This window comes from Rhincodon typus, chromosome 41 (assembly GCF_021869965.1).
Source record: "Rhincodon typus isolate 14 chromosome 41, sRhiTyp1.1, whole genome shotgun sequence".
NCBI lineage: Eukaryota > Metazoa > Chordata > Chondrichthyes > Orectolobiformes > Rhincodontidae > Rhincodon > Rhincodon typus.
The window spans coordinates 4,491,165-4,503,605 of NC_063372.1; the positions used below are offsets into that span (position 1 = coordinate 4,491,165).

A 12,441-nucleotide genomic window follows, 5' to 3' on the forward strand; every position below is an offset into this window, starting at 1 on the left:
AGGAATGGCACTATACCATACAAGGGACGGCTCTATACCACACAAGGGATGGCACTATACCACACAATGAATGGCTCTATACCACACAAGAAATGGCTCGATACCCCACAAGGAATGGCACTGTACCACACAATAGAAGGCAAGATTCCGTAGCACAAGGATTGGCTCTTTAACATATAATTAATGGCATTCGCCAGACCACAAAGAATGGTGCTATGCCACATCACACCCAAAGGCACTGTACCTCTCCACAAGCAATAGCACTGGGTCAGTGACAGAAATGCAGCCCTTATGGTACTCCTGACCCGAGCATAATGTGACACCTTCTCTACTGTTTAGCACACATAGTTTTACATTCTATTGGCATCCTTGCTTGCTGCTTGCCTTAGTTGGGTTGTTTTTCATTGAGTGCAAAAAATCACTCAGATTCAACAATCTAGCACTCAGCCTGGCATCACCCACAAATCTAACCAGACTACATTGAGCTTCAAAATCTAAACCATTGATGTTGATTGGAAACAGTAAATATGATCACCCAAATTAGGCATGAATGAACATAAATCATTTCTGTTATATTCTTTTGAAATCCAAAATTCCATTATAATAGTACAAGACTTTCTTTTCGAAATTACTGCAATTTGCAGTTGATGAAGTGACAACAGTGAAATGTTCACCTTTTAGAAATTTCTGACACCACAAAAGGAGAGCTAGCAGCTTTGTGTCATCTAGTAGAGCACTTGTTACTAGTGATATAGCTTATGGCATGAGAACAAGGGCATGTGAAGGGCACCACTGAAATTATTTCTTAATTTCCCTCCAGCAGATGGAGAACAGCACCATTTATTCACAGCACTGAGAACACTGTTTTGTCTACTTCAGGTCTTTGAACAGAACACAGCAACATAGATTAATTAAGCTGCCTCAATGCCAGCAGAGCTTAAATATTAAACCTGTTCTGTTACACCAATTACTTCTATTTAAATATTCAGAATCTGCAAATTTAAAACATTAGCCTTTATAATCAAGCCTCTATGATAGATGTCAGGAGCCCATTACTGAACTGAATCACCTTGAACACTTTAAATTTGAAAAGACAAGTTTCTATAAACACATCAAGCACCCTTGTGTGGTATAGAGCCATCCCTTGTGTGGTATAGCGCCATTCATTGTGTGGTATAGTGCCACTTACCCAGGCCTAATAGTTTTCCAAGTAATGATATGCAGGGACTGCATTACATTCACTATCATATCTGCCACTGCCTCACTTAAAGGCAACATACAGTAGAATGAAACAGGGAGGACTTGAATTGAAGGTGCACTTATATGGAAATTACATGAGAAGCAGATATTTTTGTTTCAAAGCAAACCACTCCTTGAACTATCAGGATTAGCTATGTGGATTGTTTATGAGTTCCATAATCTTAATATTTTCATAATTGTATGAAGCAGTTTCACAGGCACAGCATGCACAAGAGGAGCACAACTTAAGAATCGAATCAGTGACTAGCACAAAAGCCATACAGTGCAAGACCATTGGCAGGTGTAAAACAACAGCCCATGGTACTCACCATCTCATTGCCCCAATGATATTTGAACTGTACCCAAATATGTGTCTGCAACTTCTGGGAAGAACAGAGAGACTTGGAAGAATCAAAAATTAGACAAAAGACAGATGGATTAGCTATTTTCAGGAAGGACTGAACAAAGCAGCATTAGGTCACTTGTCTATTACTGAGAACATCCTCTAAGCTGCTACAGCTAATAATTCTACATTGAATGGTATTAGAAATCGAGAAATTCTGAAGAAGGGTCACTGGACTCAAAACGTTAACGCTGATTTCTCTTCACAGATGCTGCCAGACCTGCAAAGTTTTTCCAGAAATTTCTGATTTTGTTTTTGATTTAAAGTAGAAGTTGTTCAAAGTGAGAACAAGTTCAGCCAGGTGAAGAAGGGTCGTGGTGGACGTGGGCTCTCCAGGCCTCTTTTCAAGGAAGAAGCAGAGAGCCTTCAGACCATCCTGATGGGGAATAGACATGCAGAAGGACATGTCCATGGTGAGAAGGAGGCAGCTAAGACCAGAAAATGGGAAATTATGCAATTGACGTAAAGCATCGGAAGAATCATGATTGTAAGTGGGAAAAGACTGAACAAGGGGAGAAAAAAATAGGGTCAAGATAGTAAGAAATAAGTTCAGTTAGGCAGGAACCGGCTGGAATGATGGGCCTGTCAGGACAGTCCTATTAGTGTACTTTTTTAATCTAGACTACTATATTCACTGCTCACAATACGGTCTCCTCTACATTGGCAAAATCAAACGTAGATTGGGTGACCTCTCTGTCCTTAGGAATGACACCAGCCTTCCAGCTGCTTGCCATTTCAATAAACCATCTTGCTCTCATGTCAACCTTTCTGCCCTGGCCCTGCTGCAATGTTTCAATGAAGTTCAACACAAACTGAAAGAACAACACCTCATTTTCTACTTAGATACTTCACAGCCTAAAGGACTCAATATTGAGCTCTGCATCTTCAGACCATGACCTCCGTTCTCCATTTTTCTTACATCCCCCACCCTATGCTTGATTGTGTCTTGTTGACTTTGCTCTCAGAAGACCGGACCCATTTTCTCCGTTTCACACCTAAATTTGTCCCTATTTTACATCTCTATTTCTCCTTTACTACCATGAGCACTGCCTTTGGCTTTTGCTCTGGGCACCTTCACAATCTGTTCCACTCGTTCCTCCCTCTCTGTCAATGCAGAAAAACTACCATTTTCCAGCTCCCTCCAGTTCTGAAGAAGTCATTTAAGATTTGAAATGTTAACTGTGTCCCCAGCATTTTTAGTTTTTATGTCAGATTTCCAGCATCCACAATATTTTGTTTCTATTATTATTGCAGATTTGACTCTCAATTAATGTGAATTTTAAAATCTATTTGTAAATGTTAAAAAATACTAAAAATTATTGGCTGCAATCTTAATCTCGGCAAAATTCAGTATGCATTCATGACCTTTAGTAGAATTCCAGTGCCCCCTGCTGTAATTAATATGTAACTGCATCACAGTCTTCATATCTTGGATATTTCAGTTGGAATTAGCCACTGGGACAGTGGAGCAAATATCATAGTGCTTAATCTATGGGTTATTGTTGATCATAGAATTATTGAATGGTTACAGCACGAAATGAGGCCCTTTAGACCATGGAGTCTTTGTTGGTTGCCTGCCATTCCCCCACGCTTACTCTGTAGCCCTGCAATTTTTTCTATTTAAGGTGCTTATCTAATTCATTTTTGAAACCCAAGATTAAGTTGCCTCCACCACACTCTCTGGCAATGCATTCCAGAACATAACCACTGATAAAATTATTTCTTCATATCACCTTTGCTTCTTTTGCCAGTCAGTCACCTTAAATCTGTGCCGTCTGGTTCTTGATCCCTCAATTAATAGGAACAATTATTCCCTACCTACTTTGTCTGGACTTCCTTATGAGTTAGAAAACCCTGATCAATTTCCCTCTCAACCTTCTCTTCTCCAAGGAGAACAATCCCAGTTTCAATCCATCCACATAACTGTAACTTCTCAGCCCTGAAACCATTGTGAATCTTTTCCACACCCTCTTTGAAGCCTTCACATTTTTCCTAAAGTGTGGGGCTCAGAATAGGATGCAATACTCCAGGTGAGACCAAACCAGTGTCTTATATAATTTCCTTATTATTATACTCTATACCTCTACTTATAAAACCCACGATCCCATGTGCCATTTTAACTGTTTTTTCAACCTGCCCTGCCACCTTCAAAAATTTGTGCATGTAAACCCTCAGGTGCATGGCCATAATGACCACACTTTAAAAGGTTGTTTTTTCAGAATTATAGAAAGAAATGGGAGCCCCTTCAGCCCACTGTTCCTCTGTCAGCTCCTCAGAGGTCTGAATCAGTCATTGTTACCCTACCTTTTTTCCCCATAGCTGTGCATATTTCATCCCCTCTTCAAGTTGGGCTGGTCTCTCATTAGAGAGACAGAGAGAAGTGGGGGACTGATGACAGTTTAACCTGAAGGTCACCACACCTCAGGCAACGGGAGAGGTTGAGAACTCACACTACTGGCGTCACTCTGCATCACAAACCAGCCAGCCGGCCAATTGATCCTCCCTCGTAAGTGTATTTATCTGAAATAAAAGCTTTTGAATCTGCCTCTTTCTGCCTTTTGGAGAGTAGATTCCACATCATATTAACTTGCTGCATAAAAAAATATTAATGTTGCCTCAGATTCTTCAACTAGTCCCTCTTGTTAGTTCAATGCCAAAGTAAACAGTTTCTCTATGGTTACTTCATCAAAACGCACCATGTTTGTGAAGTTCTCAATGACTTCTGCTCTGAGGAGAGCAACCCCGGTATTTCTAGTCATTATATGTAAAATGCTAACAAAGTAACAACAGGCTGTATCAATTCCATTAATTTTCTTTCCTTTAAAAACTACAAAAGGACATCAACACATGCCATGACTCGAGACATATAATTTGAGTCAGGAAAAGGAAGTTTACAGTTCAATTTTCAATTGTTTACTGAATTGGAACAGGGAAAAGGGGAGCAAAATAACTCTCAGCATAGATCACTTCCCAGTGACCTCGACTTGAGCAAGGTATCAGGTGAGGAGTGAAATAACTCCACAGAAGCCAGTATCCCGTCACCAAGTCACCCTTTATTTACACGTGGAGAGTACTTGACACTGATCCATCTCCCTCAAAGCCAGCTGTCAGAGTGAACAGAACCTCTGACATTCCTGTTTATATCTGTCAGCCAGGGCTCCCTGATTGGACCAGGTTAACATCCCCAGTCAGGAAACTCATGCTCTGAGGTTCACCTGGCTGACCTCATTACAATCACTATAAAGAGAGGTCAGGAAAAGGTCCAAAACACCATACTCTTTCTGCGCTTCCATCAGTAATGGATATTTGGGAAGATACCAGGAATATGCCAATGGAATCGCCATCCCAGTAAGGGAGTCAACGGGCTGGATTTCATGCTGAGGCAAATGGTGCGAGTCGGGAAATCTCTTGACTTACACATATCTCAGTAGAAAGTGCCCCATCAGACCCAACTTTCACTCAGGTGACAAGTGTGGATGAAGTTAGGTCCATTGCACCCAGAAGCAAATCAGACAGCCAGGGCACATTATTTAAAAGGCCCACCTCTATTCCCAGGGACTTCATCCCAGTTACTTTCTTAGACTTTAGGCACTGTAACCCTCACCTCACGCATCCGTTCACACCCTCACCCATGTCTCACGCCTACATGTCAGCTCATGCCAACTCGTGGTTCCAGCCACTTCCATGGCCTCTTTTAGGCCCTATGCCAAAATAACGTCAACTCATACCAATTCATGATGCTCCAGCCACCCCAAGTCCCTCACAGATCCTTGTCAACTTAATGACCACTCATGCAAACCCATGCCCCATACCTGCCCTTGTCTTCACACATTCCACTCCAAATCAACCTGCAGTTATGACACGTAGACCTAAAGAGCCATGGTGTAATTAAGTAAACCAAAGATATAAATGGGCAGCATGGTGGCTCAGTGGTTAGCACAGCTGCCTTACAGGGACCTGGGTTCGATTCCAGCTTTGGGTAATCGTGTGGAGTTTGCACATTTTCCCCATGTCTGTGTGCGTTTCCTCAGGATGCTCCAGTTTCCTCCCACAGTCCAAAAATGTGCAGGTTAGGTGGATTGGCCACGCTAAAGTGCCCATAATGTCCAGAGATGGGCAGGCTAGATGGATTAGCCACGGTAAATGAGGGTTTACAGGGATAGGATGGGGACTGGGTTTGGGTGGGATACTCTTTAGAGGGTCAATGCAGACCTGATGGCCTGAATGGCCTCTTTCTGCACTGCAGGGATTCTATAAATTTCTACAGCAGCCCTTCCTATAATGAAACATTTCCATTCATGAAAGCCCATTGAAAATTCCTAATTTTCCTCATGTAATTAATTCATTATAAAAATAAACAGATTTGCATTCATAACCCCACGAAGGTAGTTCATTTTTTTAAATAATTGTTTTGAGCTATCAATTAAACTTTAAACTTAGGACACATGAAATAATTATAGGTTGTTGAAAGCAGTTAAGTACGAATATTGATATAATAATAGCCCTTAGCATAAGGATGCTCCACGACAAAGCAGCACAATTGTTTGGCAGTAATAAATACTGACATAACCAGCAAGGCTCACACTCTGTGAATGAATTTTTAAAATTGCAACTGCTAGACCATTTTATTTGAATCCTCATTGAGAAAGACAGCTTACTTTTTAAATTTTTTAAAGGGATGGAGATTGAAATAACTCCACAGTTTGAGATTTTTTTACCTCTCACTGACGCAGGCATTTTGATTTTTCTTAATTTAAAGGACTTACTATTTAAATAATTCAGAAGGTTGACAATTCCACAGACTTTATCTACTCTTCACAAGCATTTACTTCTGCTTGAAAAATTTGACAAAAATCTGGCCCAACATCTTTTGGATTGGGAGGGAGATAATGAAAGGAATGGATAAAGTAAAAGGTGTTAGAGATTCTGTTGATAATAAGCAATTGTACACTGCATTAAAAAAAGACTTGCATTTTTACAACACTCTTCACAATTACCAGATGCTTCAAAGTGCTTTACAATCAATGAAGTACTTTTGAAATGTAATCACTGTTTTAATGGTTTGTGCACAGCAAACACCCACAAACAGCAAATGAAGTAATGACCAGATAATCTTTTTTTCTGATTATAACACATAGTTAAATCAAATTGAAAGTCACAACTGAAGACGAAGAACAGAGGGACCTGGATGTATATGTGCACAAATCATTGAAGGTGGCGGGATAGGTTAGGGAAGCAGTTAACAAAGAATATAACAGCCTAGGCATTATAAATAAAGACAGAGAGTATAAAGACAAATAGTTATGTCAGACCTGCACTAAATACCAGTTTGGCCTCAAATGGAGCACTGTGTTTTCAATATGCAGGTGGACTGCGCAAATCAGGTTGGTAGCAGACCCCAAGACATGGAGTTTATAGAATGTCGACAAGATGGTTTTTCAGAGTAGCTTGCGGTAGAGCCCACTAGGGAACAGGCAATTCTGGATTTGGTGACATGTAATAAGGCAGACTTGATTAGGGAGACTAAGGTGAAGTGACTATAATATGATAGAATTCACCCTGCAGTCTGAGAGGGAGAAGCTGGAATCAGATATAAAGTTTTTACAATTGAGGAAGGTAACCACAAAGACATGAAGGAGGAGCTAGCCAGAGGTGATTGGAAGGGAAGCCTAGCAGGGAGGATGGTGGAGCAGCAATGGCAGGAATTTCTGCGGGTAATTTGGGAAGTCCAGCAGACATTCACAAGAATGATTCCAAGGATGAGAAATTTCGGTCATGTGGTTTAAAATTTGGATTGTTTTCCTTGGAGAAGAGAAGGTTAAGATGAGATTTGATTGAAATTCATGAGGGGTCTGGACAGATTAGACGGGGGAAAATTATTCCCATTGGTGTAAAGACAGAGAAGAGGACTCTGTTTGTAGCTAACTAGCAAAAAATTAATGGAAACATGAGGAAAAATGTTTTTATGCAGTAAGTGATTAGGATCTGGAATGCACTCTTGAGTGTGTGGTGGAGGTAGGTTCAATTGAAGCTTTCAAGATGAAACTGGATTGTTGTTTGAACAGGAAGAATGTGCAGGGGTATAGGGAGAAGACGAAAGACTGACACTTGGTAAATTACTCCTTTGGAATGCCAGTGCAGACATGATGAACAGATTAGCCTTCCTTCTGTACTGTGTGGATTTGAGTCTGTGAAAATTAAACTAGAATTTATTTGTTCCCCCAAAAATGCACACTGAACTATGCAGCGAGAACACGTCTTGTACAAGTGACAGATGGTAAGATGTTATAACCTTGAGTATTGGAATAGAAAGGAAGAAGGGGAAGGCTGGAATAAATTTTGTCTCTCCCAGAAGCTGTTGACCATACAAGGTTCAGAAAAGAGCAATTCTGAGAACTTTTTTTTTAAAACTGCTAGTTTTAGTGATTAGATTTTCAGTCATTCTAAACTTTTTTTTAATACTTACTAGAATAAGTTAAGTAGAGGAAGAACCAAATGAAGTTTTAATATCAAATATACCCTAACTTTCATTTCTTGTCAAAGCAATCAACACAGTTGTATTTAAGGCTTACAGGATGGGCAAGATTTTGACTTTGTAATTTAAAGCAAGGATCCTTTTAAAAGTCAGAGGTAAAGGCTTGGCTAAAGTTGGGTCTATCAACACCATGTTAATCATCTCTAGTTTCTTATGTTACAAGGGATAATATAAGCATTGTTGCATCAGGTAAAGATACCTCCTGCTTGAGGCAAAACCTACATAATGGTTAGCAGCTTGATTATCAAGAAACAAAACCTCCAGGATCTTGGTGGCATATATTGGAAAACCTATTGAAGATCAACTGGAAAACAGCCCTGGACATCAAAGAATTCAGACAATCACCAGCATCACCTTCTAAGATTACAGACAGCTATACAGATATGCAGATAGGATGTTGACAAGCCAGAAGGCAGAGCTGATTTATTTCTGATTAAAATCTAAGCTTTTTCAAATTAGAAGAAACTTCTAAACATGCTTCACTTAAAACTAAAGGGGCAGAAGTTACAAATAAAAGCAAGGCTGAAGGTTACCTATAAGTTGGCAATGTACATTCTACCAATCTCCATGTCGCTATTAAAAATAAACCCAAGAGCTTGCAGTTTTGGTTTTGAAAAAAAGGGGGTTAAAGGGCTCTAAAAGCACAGCTTTGAGGTTTTCCTAAAAGAAAATATAGCAAAACAAAAACATACTTCAAAAGGGTTTTCTATACTAAGAACGCTTACCTCTGTACGGAGCTTGATTGGTTCTACCGTTTTCTTTCTCTGTCCACCATATAGATATGCAGATAGGACATTGACCAGCCAGAAGACAGAGCTAACTTATTTCTGATAAACGTCAGAACGGTGCCAAAATAAATTAAAAGCTGGCATGATATCATCATTCCATTTTGTGGCACAAAAGCTGCCTACAGGTGTAGCCTGCAACTTTAAAAACTACAAGCCTGCAGTTCTCAAACCAACATCCTTAAAGGGGCCAAAGCCAATAAAGGAACAGCAACAAGAAAAACACAGGAAATAGAGGCATTAAAGGAAAAAATCTAAAATGGGAGAAGTAAAACCAATAAAGCAAATAAACAAACACTACCTCTTGACAAAAAATCAAAGAGAAATGAAAGTAAATGCAAGAAATAAAATGCAAATACTTACTTATAAATTGGACATTCAGTTATATCTTTTCTGAATTACAACTATTTAAACAAAGTATGCATTTTACAGATCAAGCTATAAATTAGCCAGAGAAGAGAAATCTGAAAATTTTGCTGGCATTGGTGAGGTGTGGCTTCACAGAATTGACATAGCTGGTCTTTCTATGAACAATCAGTACGATATACGAAAGATCTGGAAAGTTCTCAAAGACCAGCTCATGGTAAGAATTAACTTCAGGATTAACAGACTCTAACTCATGTCATACAGACAGCAACCCCGAGACTCTATTGACCAGTTTGTCAGAAGATGCTGCAGCAGAGGGCATGAGTGTGGCCTCTCCAAAGAACTGTCAGAGAAGGTCATTCAGTTTGTCATTGCCTCTACACCAATTAAAGCCTTCAGGAAGTGTCCTCTGGGAAAGAAAAACAGCCATATCATTGACATATTATGTGAAGATAGACACAAGCATGAAGCCACAGTGGAAGGCTAACAATAATTACATGCGTAATAATAATTAGTGCAGCCAACACCATTGTTATGGTCAGCAGAGCACACTAAACGAACAAAATCTGCAACAAATGTGATTTTGATATCCATAAAGCATGCGACACCAAGGGACATTGGGTGGATGTGCAGGAAATCTGGTTTCAAAGGCCAAGCCAGATCCCAGAGCAAAACACAAGTGACTAACAAGACGGTACAACACCACAACGCTGGCAAGGAAAGTGCTAAAAAACATGCACAAACACAAATACATCAATGAGACAAATGAAAGGCAAATTTCAGAAGATGACCAAGCTTTTCATATCCTCACATACCATGTCGATAAAATAATACAATCAGATGTTTTAACAACCACTAACATCATTTATCCTGAAAAGGCAGGATAACACACTGTAAAAGCTAAAATTGACAAGGGAGCTGGTGTCAACATATTATTGCTGCATATTCTGAAAGACACTCAGCAAGTGATACTTCATGGTACAGCCTATTGCCTCACAATACATAGCTGTAAAAAATGCATCTTTTTTTTAAATTGGGGACTAAAATGGAAATACAGACTGTCTTAAAACCAAGAACTGATCACCAGATCAGGACAAATGATCAAACCTCCAAAGTGTTGCGTTGAAGTTTGAAATGTTAGCTTTTTAAATGCTATTTTACCATTTGTATAATTATCCAATTGACAACACCTGTCTGTGTACAACCATGTATATCTGTTTGGGATCATTTTTTTATCTTTAGCAAAAGGGGCATGTTATATCTCACATCATTACCGTTTCATGGCATTTAACTTGATGGCATAAAGATCTTAGTCTCCATCTTAACTGTGATCACTTGAAGCATGAAAAGTTCATGGAAGCATATTGCCCTGTGATAACTGAATAGCCTAACACTAGCCCAGACACTATTTTGACTGTGAAGGGAACAATTGTCTATAATAGCTGTAATAAATGCCTTTTGGATCTTTCAGTACCTTCTCATCTATACCTAGTTTCTTACATTATGAGGGATAAAATAATCCTCGTGCATCAGGGAAAGATATCCTGTTGGAGGCAAAGCTCTATATGCCAAACCAAGTCAAATAATTAGACATCAAATAAATAAAAATCTGTTAAACTGACTATATGACTATGAGAGGTCACATATCACAATATCATGGCAATGGAAGTCACAAGGCTCACACAGTCACATGAAACACTTGATTTCAAGGGAGTTGTAACAAGTCTTTGAAGATGGCAGGAAGGCTAATAAAAAGGAATACAGCATTATTAGCTTTATAAAAGGGTAACAGGGATAAAAGACTTCAGTTTGGAGTGGATTTTTTTCTTAGTGCAGAGGTGGTTAAGATAACATTTCAAAATATTGGAGAGATTTTGTAGTTTTTTTCCCTTATCTATGCTTCCAGTGGCAGGAAGGTTGTTAACGAGAGAAAACATTTTTAAAGCGATTGGAAAAGAACCAAAGGCAACATAAGGAAAAATTTTGAAAACAATAAGTGGTTACGATCTAGAATGCGCTCCTTGAAAGTGCTGTGGCAGTTGATTCCGTTGTGGCTTTCGAAAGGGAATTGGTTAAATACTTGAAGTAAAAAAAACAGTGCCGAGCTCTGTGGAAGGAGCAGGAGAGTGGGACTAATTGGAGAGGTTTTTCAAAGAACTGACACAGATACAACGGGCTGAAAGGTCTCCTATTGTAATGCATAATTTTATTGATATCACTATAAAGGAGGCTACATGAAATCAGGCATAATGTTACCAAAGTTTGTTTTGCAAATCTGCCTGCTATCTATCAGAAACAGCAATGTTGCCGCCATGAAATGAACTCTTCCCTGGTGAGTTGCTGCCTGGTAACACACTCCTGCTGTTTGTTATTCCATGGATCAAACACTTTCTGCCATCTGTTCTTTGAACTACATAGAGTACAAAGCAGTCTGCTGTGTAGCAAATTCCGGTCTTTTCACATTAGTTTAATTACCTTCCCACCACATCCCACCCTGAGTGCCATTGCAATCCAGTTAGAGTGTCCCTCACCCCTACCGTTGTATATGTTCAAGATCAAATACCTTCACCCACGCATGGCCAATCAGTGTCCATTGAATTGAGTACAGTATTGATTACGACTTTTTGGTAGTTAGTTAGGATTAATCAGATGCCCATAAATGCAGCCACAGAAGTTACTCGAATTCAATATGTCCAGTGAGATGCACCAAGTAATCGTCTCGAGTTGCTGCACCAGCTGGAAACACAGCTTGGCAGAATTCACAGACTTGGGAGTTGAGGCATGATTCAGAGTTCAGTGTGGTTTCATGTCCTGTGTGGCAATCCTCAGCTAAACAATGATGGCTCCGTGAACTCTGCAGCCAATCAGACAACATTAACACTTATCACATAAACAGAACGAGTTTGTGTCATTGAAGGGTTTTTTCCCATGCATTCACACACGCACAGACACAAACCTTCTCTCACACACTTTCTCACTCATACACAGAGATAACAAGGTGTAGAGCTGGATGAACACAGCAGGCCAAGCAGCATCAGAGGAGCAGGAAAGCTGACGTTTCGGGCTTAGACCCTTCTTCAGAAATGGGGAAGGGGAGGGGGGTTCTGAAATAA

At 39.7% G+C, this 12,441-nt stretch overlaps 1 protein-coding gene across 1 annotated transcript in view; it reads right to left on the minus strand.

The window, feature by feature from the left end:
- Window positions 1–12,002: 12,002 nt before the first annotated feature.
- The window catches only part of LOC125487416, a 6,232-nt gene continuing 5,793 nt past the window's right edge, over window positions 12,003–12,441 (minus strand). Inside the window, exon 3 of the mRNA XM_048618848.1 lies at window positions 12,003–12,182. Coding sequence (XP_048474805.1) covers window positions 12,003–12,182 — 180 coding nt within the window. The remainder of the gene's footprint in view (window positions 12,183–12,441) is intronic.